General features: G+C 41.5%; 2 protein-coding genes across 6 annotated transcripts; one reads left to right on the top strand and one right to left on the bottom strand.

Moving 5' to 3' along the window:
• Positions 1-780: 780 nt before the first annotated feature.
• On the top strand, positions 781-4,932 carry arg1 (arginase 1). Its single transcript, XM_081600182.1, has 9 exons — positions 781-873; positions 1,197-1,374; positions 1,443-1,515; positions 2,976-3,150; positions 3,541-3,700; positions 3,779-3,873; positions 3,949-4,053; positions 4,290-4,426; positions 4,526-4,932. Exons 1-9 carry the CDS (start codon positions 836-838, stop codon positions 4,687-4,689), a joined length of 1,125 nt encoding a protein of 374 aa, XP_081456308.1. The 5' UTR covers positions 781-835; the 3' UTR covers positions 4,690-4,932.
• A 419-nt stretch (positions 4,933-5,351) lies between these two features.
• On the bottom strand, positions 5,352-16,743 carry LOC103481891 (prolyl 4-hydroxylase subunit alpha-1-like). Of its 5 annotated transcripts, none has more exons than XM_008437685.3 (15): positions 16,118-16,741; positions 15,298-15,384; positions 15,124-15,220; positions 14,839-14,990; positions 14,486-14,623; positions 14,144-14,398; positions 12,563-12,756; positions 12,313-12,486; positions 11,240-11,310; positions 9,930-10,029; positions 9,757-9,810; positions 8,554-8,619; positions 8,395-8,463; positions 8,217-8,313; positions 5,352-7,686 (listed from the first exon to the last, which is right to left on the bottom strand). In XM_008437685.3, the coding sequence occupies exons 2-15, from the start codon at positions 15,380-15,382 to the stop codon at positions 7,616-7,618; spliced, it is 1,623 nt and encodes a 540-aa protein (XP_008435907.2). In that variant the 5' UTR covers positions 15,383-15,384; positions 16,118-16,741; the 3' UTR covers positions 5,352-7,615. The 5 variants fall into 5 exon arrangements, 4 of the variants coding, with proteins under 4 accessions (XP_008435907.2, XP_008435908.2, XP_081456307.1 ...); XM_008437686.3 differs by lacking the exon at positions 11,240-11,310 and adding an exon at positions 11,662-11,732 and having other exon boundaries at positions 12,337-12,486; positions 16,118-16,737; XM_081600181.1 differs by lacking the exon at positions 11,240-11,310 and adding an exon at positions 11,662-11,732 and having other exon boundaries at positions 16,086-16,733.
• Positions 16,744-16,898: the final 155 nt, after the last annotated feature.

Raw genomic sequence — 16,898 nt, 5'->3', positions numbered from 1 at the left:
TTATCATGAGATTGGTCAAGCTGCTCTCAAGACCTCTGCAGTGTCATATCACAGCAGGGGGAGAGCTCCTCGATCCTGGAGACTATCTTAAGTGTTACCTCCCCAACGTAGAACTCATCTGCCTCTTTAGCATGAAAGAACAACCCCCTTTCCGTAACAATAGACAAATGGCCAGACCATCTGTGTTGGGCTCCACAGAATCCCTGGTACATCACAATTCATAGTGCAGTCAAGTCTCTCATCTCTGACCAGAACCTATAAAAGGAAGCCAGATCCACTGTTAGTCAGAGCAGACTCCTTTGACTCTGTATTTCTGTCGCTATTTTGCGACAACTTTTTATTTCTGATATATAATGTACGTGCAAGGTTTCCGTAGCCATGGTCTATGAATAAAACCTAGGTTTTATCATCCTCCGAATTCAGGTTACACTTCAACGGTTTAATAATTTTAACTCATAATTCTGACTTTGTCCTTAGTTTAGCTGATCTGTTTTCTGATGATGAATTTCAAATCTTTTTGTGATGGCATATGATCAAAAACTTTAATAGTTTATAGTGGAAATAAGCTACCCTAATAACTTGGAAAATGAGCTCATAGTCAGCAAATTGAATAAATTCATGCTTAGCATAGTTTGAAAAAAAAAAATTGGGTTTGAAATTTAACAAGAGTGTGACATCTGTGTCACAAACTATCTTCGTCATATTGTATTTGCAGAAACACGACCGAGTTTGCCCTCTTAGCAGCAAACTTTATTGACGTATAATTCTCCGGTAACCTTGTCAACAGGACTCTAGGCAGTTAGGAGAAAGTTAACGGTTCAGGAACACCGAATGTATGTTATACGCATTGCACCTGGGGAAACTTTCGTCTTTGTAAGTGTTTGGAAGATACTTGGGCGTTTTTTATTTGGTGGATAAATGTAGAGCAGTGTACATAATTTTCGGGTGTAGCATAAAGAGGAGTGTAATGTATTTTTCTTAATATTTCAGTTACAGAAACGTTTTTAGCGTACCATTAAAGTGTGTGCGCGTGTTAGCTAGTGATGTATTTTCCCTTCTGACGCCTAAAAATCAAAATTTTACTTTAACATAACGACGTTTAGGACGTTAGTAAATTAAATGAGTTTGTGACGCGCTTGTTAGTCAGAGCAGTCAAGCCCCCTGGAGTCTCCTCCTGTCCCTCTGACGTCATACAGAGTTTATGAGCGGCTCGCGGGGTTCCGCACTCACCATCCGTCTGTCGGCATGAAGAGCGCGCGCACCCTGCAGCAGCTCTCGCTAACAGTGAAGCGGAGCCTTCATCATCATCATCATCGTCCTCCTCCTCTGCATCGCTCCGTGGGAATTATCGGAGCGCCTTTCTCCAAGGGCCAGGTGAGAGCGCGTGCAGGTGTGTGTGTCTGTTGACCAATGCTTGTAGTGAACCTCTGCGTGTGTTGCAGTCCAAGGATGGAGTGGAGTGCGCACCGAACAAGTTACGAGCAGCAGGACTCCTGGACCGTCTACAGCAACAGGGTGAGAACTTTAAATATTAGAAAAAATTAAGTGCTAAAAAGCTCAATTATTATATTTATTCATCGCTAATTAGCTAAAGATTCATAAAACATTCGATTAATATGAGATTTAAAAAAAACACACACACACAACTAAGCATGACAGCACGCGATTAAATCTTGACAGTAACACTACAATTTATGTTTAACTTCCAGTGAATATTTACACAAACTTAGTAAGTTTAGGAGTTCTTTCCAAGCAAATTAATCAATGTTTCTTGGTTGGAAATAATAATAAAAAACCCAATAAAACAAGGTTTTATACGGAAAAATTCTATATCTTTATTATTAATGAATTTGATTTTAAAATGTTTAAAATATTTAATTGTACTTTTATTTACAATCATTTCCCTCTCACCTCCTGTTAGGCCCGTGTGTTATGTGTTTCTAAAACTCATCATAGTGTTATTAATGTGATCATGAAAATATTACAGCTTCGCCTCCTGTAAGGTTAAACTTCTCTGTGAGGTTGAGTTCTGCTTTAACTCCTGCTGAGTTTAGGTTCAAGGTGAAATCAATTTGAAACTCCAGGAAAGTGAGTTCACTGTCCTCAGTGCTGATGGCGACATGGGTTGTCCTGTTTATATTCCCGTTATGGACAAACAGACTTTTATCTTTTTTTTTTTTTTTTTTACTTGTCCCCAGACTTTGGTTTCATTTTTTTTTTTTCATACACAAAAAACAGGATCCATCTGAAAGTTGCCTGTTAAAAAACACCTTTTTGTGACAGTGAGGCTCTGATTATATACAACATAAATATTGTGACGCAATTACAAGTCATATCTATGGGGTTCCATTAGGTACAGCAAGAATGTGAAACATTTGAGTTCAAAATTTTAAGTTAGAGCTACAGTTTGGAGTAACAAGGAAGTTATTAACTGGTAAAAAAAAAAAAATCCTACCAGCTTTTGGTTAGTCTGCTGGAACATTTCAAACTCTGACCTCCGTTCTCCGGTAAAATACTGAGTAACAGATGAATTTACAGTTTTGCGTCAGTCAGTGAATGCATCACTGTTTAAAGTAAATGTTTACAGTCATTCCAACGTTAATGTTTTCCCAGGTACTTGTACCGAACCACACCTACCCATTGATTTTAATTGTTTCTTCTGCTGATACTCCTCCTGTTGAGGAGCTGCAGAGGTCCTTTGTGAGGGGACGTTTAAACTGAAACCAAAAGACCTCCAGCGAGGACACCGAGGCCTGAACAGACGTGTCCTCATATGATATGTCCTCAGAAGTTCAGTGTGACCGTCTAATGGTGACTCATTTCATACTGTTTATCCTCTGTTTACAGGAAACAGATCTGTGCTAATGCTAGCACAAAAGGAAACTGTTGTGAGAAGCAAATGCTCAACGTGAATATGCAGAGGACTTGATTACTTCAGGTGACAAGAGAACCCGATGTTGACTCTGTGTGCTTAGGATGCGCCGTGAAGGACTACGGGAACCTGACGTTTGAGAACGTCGCACTTGACGAGCCGGTCAATGGGTCAAAAAGTGTCCGGACGGTGGGAAGTGCCAACCAGAGGTTGTCGGAGGCGGTGAAGGCAGTGAAAAGGGATGGGCACACCGCCATGATCCTTGGAGGAGACCACAGGTCAGCTCATAGAAACAATCGACAGCAGAACCACACCAGAACACAGCCAGTGGCTCGGAAGATTTTCATCAATTAAAATTAATTATTGTATGATCTAGTGCTTATTAGTGACTAGTTCCAATTGATTATGCCAACTAATCAACACACTTTAAGAGTTGATGTGTATTTTCATCTTCATGCATTAAGACTTAGTCTACAATACTTTAGATATATCTGTATAGGACAGTTTGATGGTGAAACTTACTGTGGAAACGAAACACGCACATGCAATTAAAGCAGGTAACCTTTGAAACTATTAGTAGTGATTTTATTATTAAACGTTGTTTCTCTTGAAAGAAAATATAAATGGTTTTGAAGGATTTAATTGATCCAGTTGTTTTCCATCCTCAGTCTCGCCATTGGCTCCATCCACGGTCACACTGCAGCCGTCGGTCCAGTGAGCGTCGTTTGGGTCGATGCCCACGCCGACATCAACACGCCGCTGACCTCAAACACAGGAAACGTCCATGGGCAGCCCATGTCATACCTCCTGTACGAGTTGCAGTCAAAGGTGAGAGCACCCCTCACCATCTATCCGAAATCACACCTGCAACACAGAATGCCTCAGATGTTCTTCTTCTCACCTCAGCTCCCCCCGTTGCCAAACTTTTCCTGGATGAAGCCCTGTGTGTCGTCCCGGGATCTTGTCTACATCGGCTTGAGAGACGTGGATCCGGCGGAGCAGTGAGTATGACTGCCAGAACGTCGGGAATTTTACTTAAAACACGTCTCTAAAACCTCAAGTTTTTCCCTTTACAGCTACATCATGAAATTGTTGGCGGTGAAGGCGTTCTGCATGACACAGGTGGATCAGCTGGGCATGGCCAGAGTTATGGAGGAGACGTGTGATTACCTGTGGGACAGGTGAGTCTCACCTGGTGGACTTTCAGGCTCAGATGATCAGTGTCACCTGCAGGAATTGTCAGCAGATTTCTGTTCAAGTAGTAGGAACCAAAACTACAGCACCATGTGGTACCATAAGATTGTAACAGCATGTTTCTGTTCTGCAAACTAAATGTAAGCAGAGCAACAGGAGGTCAGGTGACCCCATCCGTGATTTCAAAAACTTTAGTTTTTTTCTCTGGGTTTTGTGTTTGAAGAGCAAAGAAACCGATCCACCTGAGCTACGACATCGACGCCATCGACCCTTCCATTACCCCAGCAACAGGAACACCTGCGGTAGGAGGGCTCACCTACAGAGAGGGGGTTTACATCACAGAGTACCTCTATCAGACAGGTACAAGCAGTGCTTGCTGCCACCTATAGGCAGCAACAGTAACTCCATACATCAGCCCCTGTCACATCACAACACCTAACAGAACCAGTTGGTCCTCAGGTCTGCTCTCAGCTGTGGACATGGTGGAGGTGAACCCTCTGAGGGGACGGACGGAGGACGACGTCCGCTCTACCGTCAGCACGGCGGTCGACCTGCTGCTCGGATGTTTCGGACGTCGCCGGGAAGGAAACCACCCGCCGGATTATTCCCTGCCAGAGCCGTAACAAGGACAATTCCTGTCTGTCTGCCAGGAGCCCGAACGCATCACACTGAGAAATCCTTCACTATGAATGTAACTGCTGCTATGAGGCCTCGAGGTGGTCATCTTCCAATGAGTTTTAAGAACCCAATCAGTTCACTCAACTTAAAAATGCACAAATTATGGCACATGTATAAACTTTTAATTATGTATTGTCGATTTATCGTTTTATCTATAAAAGGAGAAAAAAAAAAATCCTGTGTTGTTTTGTAACTGATTTTTCACCTCCAAATAGTGTTTGAAGCGAGGAAGATAAACATTTGGTACAAAAACACTAAAATGTGTGCTAAAGTATTTTACATAAAAGCACAACCCTAAACCAAAAAATCTGCTTACCGACACAGAAAACCAACAAATATGAGACATCAGAAAATACAATACACCAAAAGGTTGCCAAGGTTACCACAAACAGAAACAAACCAGAAGTAATTACAAGAGTTTTTGAGCTTACAAAAAAAGCTCAAAACCTACTATAAAAAAACATGGAAAGAAACAATATCAGGATTTTATGTGGTAGACCAGCACCAACCAGACCTACTATAGAGTAGATTAAAGCAAAGTAGACATTGTTTCTGTCTGTATGCATAAATGGCTTTACCTGCAACAAATGAGATGAAGCCTCCCGTCTGTGTTTCTGCAGAAATTTATATTTTATTCTGATCACTTCATGTGGAACATTATCATTACGTTCTCGACATCATCTTTACATCACAGTTCTCTCAGAGATACACAAAAAGGATTACAGATTTTTCTTGTAAAATCACTTGGATGTTAAAAAAAATAAAATAAAATTGTAACAAGAGCTTACACACACCTGATCTGCAGTAGCCTCACAGGGTTAACTTGGTGTATTCTGATATTAAAGTTGCCATAAAACAACCAGTATGGCAAGTTTGCTAAAAGTGCTATCTTTGGCAAAAGAAAATTAAGGCCTTTAAAATGTCTTAAATTCATTTTAGAAAAGTAAGTAAGCCTTAAATACATTAATCAAGTATCTTAAATGTTGTCTTATCAGGACTATTTATTCTCTATATTCCATATTTTTCTCACCAGGCCTTCAAGGCTACTGGTAACTCACTGCTAGCATAATCCTTTCTAGCTAGCTAGCTGCCTTCTTTGTGTCTCCAGCCAATTGTCAGTTGGCTGGACGAAATTTGGATATTTCTGAGGAGCTATAGGACTTAAATTCCATTCTAAAGAGTCTTAAATTAGAATTACTGAAAGAAACTCTGTATAGTCTCAGTAAATGAGCCAATCAGAAGCAAAGGATGCTTGATATATAGACCAAATCAGGGATGTTTTCACTCAAACTGACCTAATAAGTAATAATATGGAAAAGATAAAAATCAAACAGGGTCATTTGAAATGATGTTGGAAAAAAAAAAACGTTTTCAGAGTGTCAAAAAATTTGAATTCCTACATTTCTTTTCATTAGATCATACAACATCAGCATCTTATCTTTACTGTAATCAGAACTCAAGTAGTGAGTCACTGACCTGCAGGCTGAACTGGTGGAAAACAGGAGCGTCACTGGGTCATAACAGTGGGAGGGTAAATGTTTTTCACTGACTGGCGCACTAACATGATTCAAAACTTCTTTAGATCTCAAACATATAAAGTAAAGTACAAGAAGATGAAATACAGTCAAAAACGGTCAATTAACAACCCCAACGGATCTATAAAACCCCTAATAAGATTCTTATTGGTTGCTTTAAAGTTTAATGTTATTCAATGAGGAGTGTGCAAACTATTGGTGAGCAGTGGGCAGAGTTTAATCCATTCACTGCTCTGACTCTGCCGTTGCATTATGTAGTTTTTTTCTATCAAAAACAGTAACTAAAATGTCTGAGGTAAGCGCATCATGAATGAGCTGAGAGGTTCTGCACTTACTCTGGAGTGGTTGTCAAGGTAACAGTCACAGAAGTTGAGTTAAAGGAGTAACAGGAGGCATATGAGTGCTTCTGTCTGGAGTTGGGGATTCGTTCAGTGTCTGACTTAGAGAACAAAGAACGCAGAGCGGGAATCCTCAATGTTCTGCCTCTGGAGTCATAAATACAGGAGTCGCCCCCTGCTGCCCGTTTGATAGAAGGCTACCTCGGAAATCCCAAATGTTTTCTTTATTTATCCCAAACGGAGCAATTTTGCATCCAACTATCTATCAGCTCTGAGCAGACGGGGTTTGATATTTTACTTGTTCTGGCATTAAAGGTTCAGTGTGTCTCAATTACTGACATCTGGTGGTCAAGGTGAGAATAGCATCCATGTCCAACATCGACCACCGGTTATAAGGAAAGTTGAACGAGTTCCCACACTAAATTCCCATGAGGCCAATCCATGATAATGTTCTTAGGTTAATTACAACCCTTAATACACTTCAACTAGTGTTAGCAGAGCCCTGTGACACAAGTAAAAAAACAAAAAAAAACATTCAGCAACTTGATACATTTAACTAAGCATCCTGTGACAAACATTTTTGTAATGACTAAATTCATTTTAACGCATGTTTGGATTGGACTGGATTGATTTGATGACATATTTCTGCATGTAATTTGGATCTGGTTGTTCAGGAAAATGCCTTCAAATGACATCAGTTGCAAATGGGCGCTGTATAAATAGAACCCACACCGTCAGTTTCGGATCTCTTCTTATGTTCTAGCTGCCTTCAAACCTGCAGCTAAGCCCGACAGACAGGACAGCGCTCGGCGTTCTTTGTTCCAGACACACCTGAGGACCAGCTGAAACCTGAACATGCAATAAGGCAGCAGTTCCCTGATCTATTCACACACACGCACACACACACTGGATAAAGTAAAAAGCATCAGATCAGAGGAGAAGCATTCTGCTTCTCAGTAGGGAGCAGAGGAACAGGATGAGGATGAGATAGACGAGCGTCAGTCGGTCCAGTGAAGGCCGCAGCGCCTCCTGAACTCCTGTCCCCGTTCGTGCATCCATTTGTTGGAAACTGCAGGAGAAAGTTTTCCTGAGCGTGTGGACGTTTATTCAGACACAAATCAGCTGCGCTTTCATTGCAAATGTGCGCTGGAATTTAGTCGATGTTCAGCCGATGTTGAAAAAAACCCGCAGTCTTGCAATTATTGTGTTTCCATTTAAATAGAAACGCAATTAAAATCACACGTGAATAAGTTTGCTCACACGATAAGTTATTAGAAAACATGCTGCGCCATTATCCTCCTACCACTTCCTGTCATCTTCTTTGTCGTTTCTGCCAGTAGTAACATCCAGTTGTTGATCACGACTCGTGATGTGAAAATAGTGTTTTAATTAGTTTTGCCAAAGAACCGTTTAATCTTAGCTCAAAATTTTTTAGCGCAAAATGTTTTTTCAAAATGGAGTGAAAAAACCGCTATTGTATTTATTCGAAAAATAAATATGAATTTATTTTCGTAATTCCAATTTGAGCAATTATATGAACAACGGAAACATAGCTGGGAGGGGAAAAAAAAAAGTTTTCTCAGATGAGGTTGAACTCACCCCACTTGTTTCCCAGCAGCACCGGGCAGGCGGCGTGTCGGGTCCTGTAGTCCCCCTCTCCACTGGGATACAGGTTGAACCAGAACACCGCCGAGCCCTGCAGCGGCACGGTCACGTGACCCAGAAGGTCAAGGCGAAGAAATGTACGATTAACCGGCAGCGGGCGCCATCAACTCACCTTTTTCGGTTGAACGGCAGCACCGATGTCGGTGAAGACAGTGGCGCCCCCTGCCTGCACGTCGCTCATCTGCAGCAGGAAGGAGGAAGACGGTCAGCTGAGAGTCTGAGAGCAAAAACAGAAACGAGGGCTTCGTGGAAAACCGAGCAGAGGACTGACGTAGAGCAGCCAGGTGGCGATCCGGTTCCCGGTTCCCAACTCCTCGAACGCGTCCGGCTCATCTTTCTGCAACACAGACAGGGAACGTTCACACGGCCGGATTTCTACCGCTTTTTTTATTTATTTTTTCTTCTGCCGATTTGAAGGGCAGAACTACGACTTGGCAGGAAATTTTACGTTTTTGACTGTTTATTCAATGTTACATGACTCTGTGTTTTTGTGTTTAATGATGTAAAGTACTCTGCCTTCCTGTTGAAATGTGCTATACAAATAAAATGTGATTGATTGGTTGGTTGGTCAGTGACCTGCAGTCAAACAGGTGGAAATAAGTCGATATTTCTCAGTGGTCAAACAAACACGCCGAGCTGCAGCGAGTTTCTGTTCATACGTACATCCACAGGTTGGCGATGAAAGAAAATATTTACCAATTTTCTTTTTACTGAGCTTAGATTCTAAAGCTGTTGAGATGTTCACCTGTACTCAACAGTTTGCTATTAAATTTGTGATTCTTCTGAATAAATGAACAGATTAGATAATGTCCACTTAACAGAAACATCAGAGATCCATGATTATTATTAAAATGGGGAATAAAGGAATACTAAGAATGCATTCAAGTACTGACTAAATAAAATAGAAAAAAAAGAAATACAGTGATTCACATTTATTAATACAAACATAACAAAATACTTAGAAAACATTTAATTAAATGTAATTAATGGTTCATACGAATAGGAAAAAACAAAAAATTATAAATGATCATGTTTTTGCAATTGTATTATAATTATATCAATGATACCATGATTGATATTGAAGTAAATATGCTCATTTAAAGAAGAAAATAAATAACCTAAATTAGATTAAGTTGTGGTTAATTTAAAAAGAAGAAAATAAACAAGTATTACATCCGTTTGCAATTTTTGAAATTTGTATTATTGTTTTTAATGATAAGAAGAAAACTTAAAAATCGGACTTCTTTCATTGTAACTATTTATTTTCCATGATTCAACTTGAAACTCTGCAAAGTTGGAAACATTTTGGAAAGAGAAAGTTTTAATAATAATAATAATAATAATGATAATAATAGGTCTTGCAGACAAACAAAAACTGATCATTAAGGAACTTCTGATTCGCCAGCTGTCAATGTTTAACTTCCAGCTGCTGTGGAAGAGTCCCTGAGAGGACAGAGAGTCCACGTTTATTTACCCGTCCGAAGTCGAAATGAGGTTCATACTGCCCTCCGACGCCGTAGTTGGCCACCTGCAGGAAACACACGGTTGTTTATGTCCCTGCGAACTTCTGAAAGCAGCCTGAAGGAAACACGAGACGCTCTGAACGGATGATTCGGGTGTTCGTAAATCCGACAGGCGAGCTGCTACCTGCAGGTCCTCGGCCGTGCTGACGTCCAGCCCCGTGATGTCCTCGATCTTCCGGTTGATTTTATCCACGACGGGATGCTCGTACGCTCCGAGCCAGGCGCTGACAGACGGAAGACACAGAGACGGAGAGACGTGAGTGTGGACGGAGGCCACAGAGACACACAGCGGAGCGTCTGGACGGTGATGAGGAGATAACGGCAAGCGGAGGCGTTAGCACGGAAGGGATGGACGTGGATTAAATGCGGGACGGCAGCAGAGTCACACATTTCAAAAGTCTGTTCATGTACAGACCATCAGTCGGGCGTTACATTATGACCACCTGTTCGTTGGGGAGAATCAGGTGAGCTTCCCAAATCTGATAGCGCTTTAGTGACAGAAAAGGTCAAGTTCAGGCAAAAAAAAAAAAAAAAAGAGGACATCATGGTTACAAAAGTAAAGAGAAAATGAGGAAACTGAGTGTTAAACAGAATCACCACAGACTGGCCAATAAATCAATTCTATCTATTAATCGAATTTTTAGTTTTATAGATTTAATTTTTGGAATATGTGGATTTTTTTTCCTCTCCCCAGATGGTACAAACCATCTTGTTTGACAAGTGCGTTTGTTCAGATTCTATTTATCTGGACTCTGAATTCAGGTGAATTCTGTGATGGAATAGTAAAGCCAGGCTAAAAATGTTTTTATACATTTTTGATTATGAGAATAGAGTGATGATATTTAAAAAAAATACAGTCATTTATGAGAAATGTTGAGCATCTTGTTTAGCACTGGTTGTACAGATAAGGAAATACTTGATCTTTTAACACATCGGCATCAAATTATTATTGTCTCTTTTGAAGAAAATCACAAGCCTGAGATGGTCACGGTTGACAACTATTTTGTCCACTCAAAATTTTAACACTTCTGGTAAAATTGTGTATTTCTTCTGTGAAGACTATGACTCTGTTCTGTTAATTTAGCAGCTGAGTGCTGACAGTGCATCACACAACAGAGAGGATGACTCTAGTACAGAGCTGCTATTTTCTGTTTAGAATTCATTTTTTCAGAAAAGAAAGCGAGGAGGAAAAGCAATTATTAAAATTGGATCTAGTTGGGGAAAAAATAAAAATAAAACAAAAATCGGCGAACCAGACTGAAAAATTATCTTCAGAGAGAAGTCCACGAGGAGACAAGTCAGGTGGTCATAATGTTCTGGCTGCTCAGTATGGAGGGTTAAGTATGTGTTAACGGAGAAGTGTGACGCTTGGATCAGCACCTCCTCCTGGTCTCTCCAGGACCCAGCGCTCCCGCAGTCTCTGGTTCTTCTTACCTCTTAGAGACTCTGTAATGAGCTGTGGTCAGTGTGCCTGTCTGAGGGTCATGCACCGTGGCCCGGCTGAGCTGATTCGGCCATCAGGTCGCATCATCACAGAGATGAGGACAGAGGATAAAGATGGCATGGCGACAGAGACAAGGACAGAGACAGGAAGAGGCAGATCACTACCCGCCGCTCGGCTTCGTTCTCGGCAGGAGCTAAACTCTAACCTAGCGGGCAGCGGTCGAAACGCCAGGACCGGCTAGGAACGTCCACTCCCAAATGTGGATTTCTTCTTTTCTTTTTTAAAATTTTTTTTTGGGGATACTCTGACTGTGGGTCACAGTGAGAGGAACCTTCTGAGTTTTGAGCTCCTACTAGGACATCAGCCAGGACAGCAGGAGGGGAGGCGAGACAGAGAGAAGGACGGCCGTTACCTCTTACTGATGCGGTAGTGGGCCGTTTCCAGGACGCCGGTGGTGGGGTTGGAGATAGTGGCTCGAAGGAGCTGTGAAGCCAACCGGCCCAGAGTTACAGGGAGACACAGACCTACTCCCTGCTTCTCTGAGTAATCTGCCTGTAAAAACCTGCTAGTCTGTCTGGTGTTTGTTTTTTTGTTTTTTTAACAAACATTGAGCTTCAGGATTCACAATCCTTGATTTTTTGTTTTGTTTTTTACATTCTGTCCCCTGGAATGCGTTTGGATTCAGGTTGGAGCAAACAGACGGACGGTGTAAATCGATAAACATCTTCTCAGTTAAGGTCCGCGGGAGGGCAGACTCCCCTAACTCTAAGTTAGTTAAATTCTGTGTGGGACGGCGGCGTCCCCTGCTAAAGGACGGCGGAGTCCTCTATGAAATAGTTAAATTCCGCAAAGGACGGCGGAGTCCTCTATAGTTAGTTAAATTCCGCAAAGGACAACGGGAGTTTGTTTTTTCTTTTTTTTTTTTTTTTTTATTTATTTTTTAAATTTCTCTCTTTCTCACTGTTTATTTCTGTTTTTATTTTAATTATGTAAAGCACTTTGAAATGCCTTGCTGCTGAAATGTGCTATACAAATAAAATTTGATTGATTGATTGATTCTCACCCTGGGTTTGGCCAGCTCCTTCACCTTCTCTATGTCTCTGTCCGACACGATGTCGTGGTAACGGACGATGTGAGGGCTGTCCCACTCGTCTTCCTGCTTCAGCGGTCCTATTACGAACCTGGGATGCCGTCCTTTGTCGTAGCGACAGAAGAGGCGGCTCTGCCTGCGGGGAGTCTGACGGGAAGAAGGGAGAAAGTGAAAGGAAGGAAGCCTCGACACGAAGGAGAGCGCTGCGTTTCGGTCGGCTCACCATCCGGACGCCTTCGCCGTGACACAGCTTCTCGTACTGCTTCCTCTCTGGCAGGTAGTCGTCACGGCGACCTCGGTTCTCCTTCCGCATCCTCCTCTTCTCCTCGTCGTCGTTGCCGACCTCCAGCTTCTTCTGTTTGGACAGCTGGTACTCAAAGTACTTCAGGTTCCCGTTGGCCCGCTGGTGTGACGGGTCTAACGGGACAGAACCAGAATTTTTGCGCCAGCTTTTATGCATTTCGCAATACATAAATAACCAGTGTAAATCTATTACACGCCGTAATAAATAATTATACGGTATTGCCTTTAGTTATTCTCTTAAATGTATTAGGTTTTACATGTTTTTGCTTACTTTATATGACTTTAATGTCTTACTTATCAATATGTAAAGCAAAGACATTTTAAAACAACTAAAGAGACGGAAGCAAACAATAAGTAAAAAAAAATAAAGTATTAGACCTAAAAACAAACAAACCATAAATGAAAGTACAATCAAAAGAAAAGTAAAAAAAAAATTAAATAAATGAAATTAAAATAAGGGGCTGCACAGTGGCGCAGTTGGTAGAGCTGTTGCCTTGCAGCAAGAAGGTTCTGGGTTTGATTCCCGGCCCCGGTCTTTCTGCATGGAGTTTGCATGTTCTCCCTGTGCATGCATGGGTTTTCTCTGGGTACTCCTGTTTCCTCCCACAGTTCAAAAACATGACTGTCAGGTTAATTGGCGTTTCCAACTTGTCCCTAGGTGTGAGTGTGTGTGTGCGTGGTTGTGTGTCCTGTCTGTCTCTGTGTTGCCCTGCGACAGACTGGCCACCCGTCCAGGGTGACCCTGCCTCTCGCCGGGAACGTTAGCTGGAGATGGGCACCAGCAAATCCTCCCGACCCCACTGAGGGACAAGGGTGTAAAGAAAATGGATGGATGGATGAAATTAAAATAAACTGAGCAGAAAATAGAAATGTTCTTTTTAGTTAAAACAATTGTTTCACTAAAACTATATTTAACTTATTTAACTGTAGCAATTTCATATTTGTTTAAAATAAATGACAAATAAACTAAGACTTTATTAAGGAATTAGTTATTCAATAAATATAATTTTATACTAATGACATTAATACATTTTTAAATATAGCTATGTTATTAATACTCCTTTACATGTAAAAAACAAACTTTTTAGAGGGGCAGTATTATGTAAAATTGACTTCTGAGCTTTACATCTTTAAGAGAGGAGTGCTGTTGTGTTGACTTCCTGAAGGCGGAGTTTCAGAAAGAGCGGGAGTTTTTAAGGAGACAGATCCCAAATTTCAAGGCATTAAATTCCTAAGTCAAATTTCTTTTAAGTCATATTTGATAAATATTGCATTTTTACATTTGACGCTAACGTAGTTGCTTGATTGTGCTACAAAATGACAACATGTAACTGGAAAAGACAAAAAACTGCCCCTTTAATATATGTGTGAAATAAATCTCATTTTTAATATTAGAAATAATTAATAGACATTTTTGAGTAAAAAGTGCAGATTTAATCTCTGATTAATTCTATCCGCATTATGTAACCTTGAAGGTTACAGCAGTTCTGGCGCTACCAACCGAGTTCTAGAAGTTTCTTGGTGAACTCAAGCGCTCTCTCCAGCTCCCCCTGCTGGTAGACGGAGTAGCTCAGGTAGTCCAAGATGGCGATGGCGTCCACGACGCTGGACTCCTCCCCCTGCTCCAGCTGCTTTAAGGCCTGGGCCATCCACAGCTCCGTGTGGTAATAATCCACGTCGGAATACGCCACCTTTCCCAGGTCGTAGCAGTCTTCCACGGTCAGGACGCTGCTCGACGTGGCGACCGACGACGAGCCTGAGAGACAGGAAACCAGGGAGCCGCTATCACCACAAAGCTGCTAACGAGTCACCGGTTTTCAGCTGTGACCCGAAATTAGCTGACCCGGCAGCCGTCCGCTGGAGATGGTCTCCGTGTCCAGCTCATAGGTGTCCTGGAGCCTCATCAGAGCTTTTGCCGCTCCGGTCTGGTCGTCGTCGTTGGGGAAGTGTTGCCTCTGGATGGTGAGGTTGGAGACAAACGCTGGAAGAAAAACAGAAAAGTAGCAACTGAAAACTAGCTAAAGCTCTTTTTCTTTATCCATTATAGCCAACACTGAACAAAAATACTGAATTAAAGAAGAATTAAGACTGAATGTAAAATAGTATAATGAGTATAATTAAAAATAAAATGAATATCTTATACAGGATTAAAATCCAAAGCAAAGTTGGGCTGAGTTGAGCAAAGTGTGTGTTCACCATCCGACACGTCAGTCAGCACCAGGCTCTCTAGCTCCGCCCACTCCGTGTTGAGCCTCTTTATCAGCTTGAAGGCGTTCACCGGGTGACCCAGGAAACCCTCGGGATCCTGAGAACCGGCAGTCGAGAGCACGTCCAGTCTGTCCGCCCACCTGAAGACACACACAAACACACACCAGCGAATGAGAGTCGTGGTTTTCCCAGAATGGCTTACTTCACGTCCCAACAACGCTAGAGGTTAAACAAAAAGAACTGTGCGCCGTACATCTCGGACAGAAACCACACCGTTTGATTTGCTCCAGTTTGTTCTCCTCTGCTCTGATGTAGTCCTTCAGCGAAGACACCAGGTCCCCCTCCACGAACAGAAGGTCCATCATGTGACCTGAGGGAAAAAAAACACAACAAAAAACACAGTTAACGTGAGGAGAAAGACACAGTTTCGAGGAAGGAGGAACTCACCGATGGAAGTGAAGAAGTCACTGTGAGCCGAGATGGAGGTGAAGAGGAGCAGGAGGATTGTGCAGCAGTGACAGAGCTTCGCCATGTCTGCAGATGATGCACAGGAACTAGTTAGGACTAACTCGGTTAGGAGTTGGATCCAGGTTCTGCCTCAGGATCAGGGTTCAGCTAAAGGAGACCAACTACATCCAGAGCAAATGAAACAAAAAGTCTGTCTGGTAGCTTTGGCACCCAGTACAGAAAGTTAATTGAACACTTTTTAAAGATTTTAAATAAAGTTGTCCAATTCAAGACTTTAAGGTCTTGCATAAATAAGGAATATGTCAGTTGTAATTCACATACTGGGTACAGTTTTTCCTTCCACTTAACTTTCCATGATTATGCTGGGATACAGCGCTTTTCCTACCTCTGTTGCAGCATGCCCAATTTGAAGAGGATGTCAAGTAATCAGTCTTGTCAATGATTATGCAGACTATAAAATATTTCAAATAATTTTTATTGTTCTGGTATATTAAATTAAAAAAACTAATATTTTTGTTCTTGTTAGCTTTAAGTCACAATCATCACAATATTTGGAAATTAACCCTCAAAATAGTTATCAATTTGTGGGGATAAATCATTATATTATACGTGTTTTACTATTTAACATATCCAAAACAAAGCAAACCATCAACAGGACATTTTTTAAAATGATAAAAAGCTTATGTTCACTTTCTCTGTCTCTAAGCTGCAGATTAAACAGTTCTTGGGTTCTGGTTTCACTTCCAGTCTTCTTTGGACCTCCTCACCTGAACCTCACTCACCTGTCCAGAACTCTCACCTGAACAGGAAGTTTGAGAAACTGCACATCTAAACGGGAGCAAAACGGCTGGTGTTTCTGAGCAGGAAGAAGGTTCTGGATTCTGAACCAGTCAGTCTGCTCCAGTTCTAAATGCTGTTCAGAACCGGTTCGAAGCCGCCCGGTTCGGCTCTATGGCACGGCTAACTCGTGCTGTCTGGACCGTGAATCGGAAAATGTAGAGCGAGTGAAACTAACTAAATCCCAGAGATTTTTCCAGCTGACTGGAAATAAACCTCCTCCTGTTCTTCCTTTCCACGCCACGGTGAACTCAGTGTTCTACCGCCACCTGGTGGACTGGAGCTGCCTCTGCTCCTTCCTTTGTGGGAACCCCCAGCTGTTCCTGCCTCAAAGACAAACTGACGGACTTATTTATGAACTTTGGACACACTTCTTGCTGTCACTATTGGGGTAGAAATATTTAAAGTTTCAGTTCAAAAACACCCACGGCACCGTTTCTATCGTTAATGTAAGCTAATACACTGTCCAGGTATTGCATATTAAGTTTCACCAAATGGCTAGTTTTATTTTACATTATTTTTTATCAGAACAACGCGGCAGAAGTGAACCAAAATGGCTGTATTATATTTAAAGGTGTAATATGAAGAAGTGCCATCACTAACAGAAAACTGGGGATACTCTGCAAGATAAAGGTAGAGATGTTCTGATAAATTTAGAATTAAATTTTTTTTTTAAAACTTAACTTAATTATTTTGCTTTTTTTTGTATTAGTTTTTTATATAAAATTCCAATAAAATACATG

Source organism: Poecilia reticulata, chromosome 19 (genome assembly GCF_904066995.2).
Source record: "Poecilia reticulata chromosome 19, P_reticulata-male-v2, whole genome shotgun sequence".
In the NCBI taxonomy this organism is placed as follows: domain Eukaryota; kingdom Metazoa; phylum Chordata; class Actinopteri; order Cyprinodontiformes; family Poeciliidae; genus Poecilia; species Poecilia reticulata.
The sequence above is the reverse complement of the archived record's forward strand: the minus strand, read 5'-3'. Positions and strand labels throughout refer to the sequence as shown.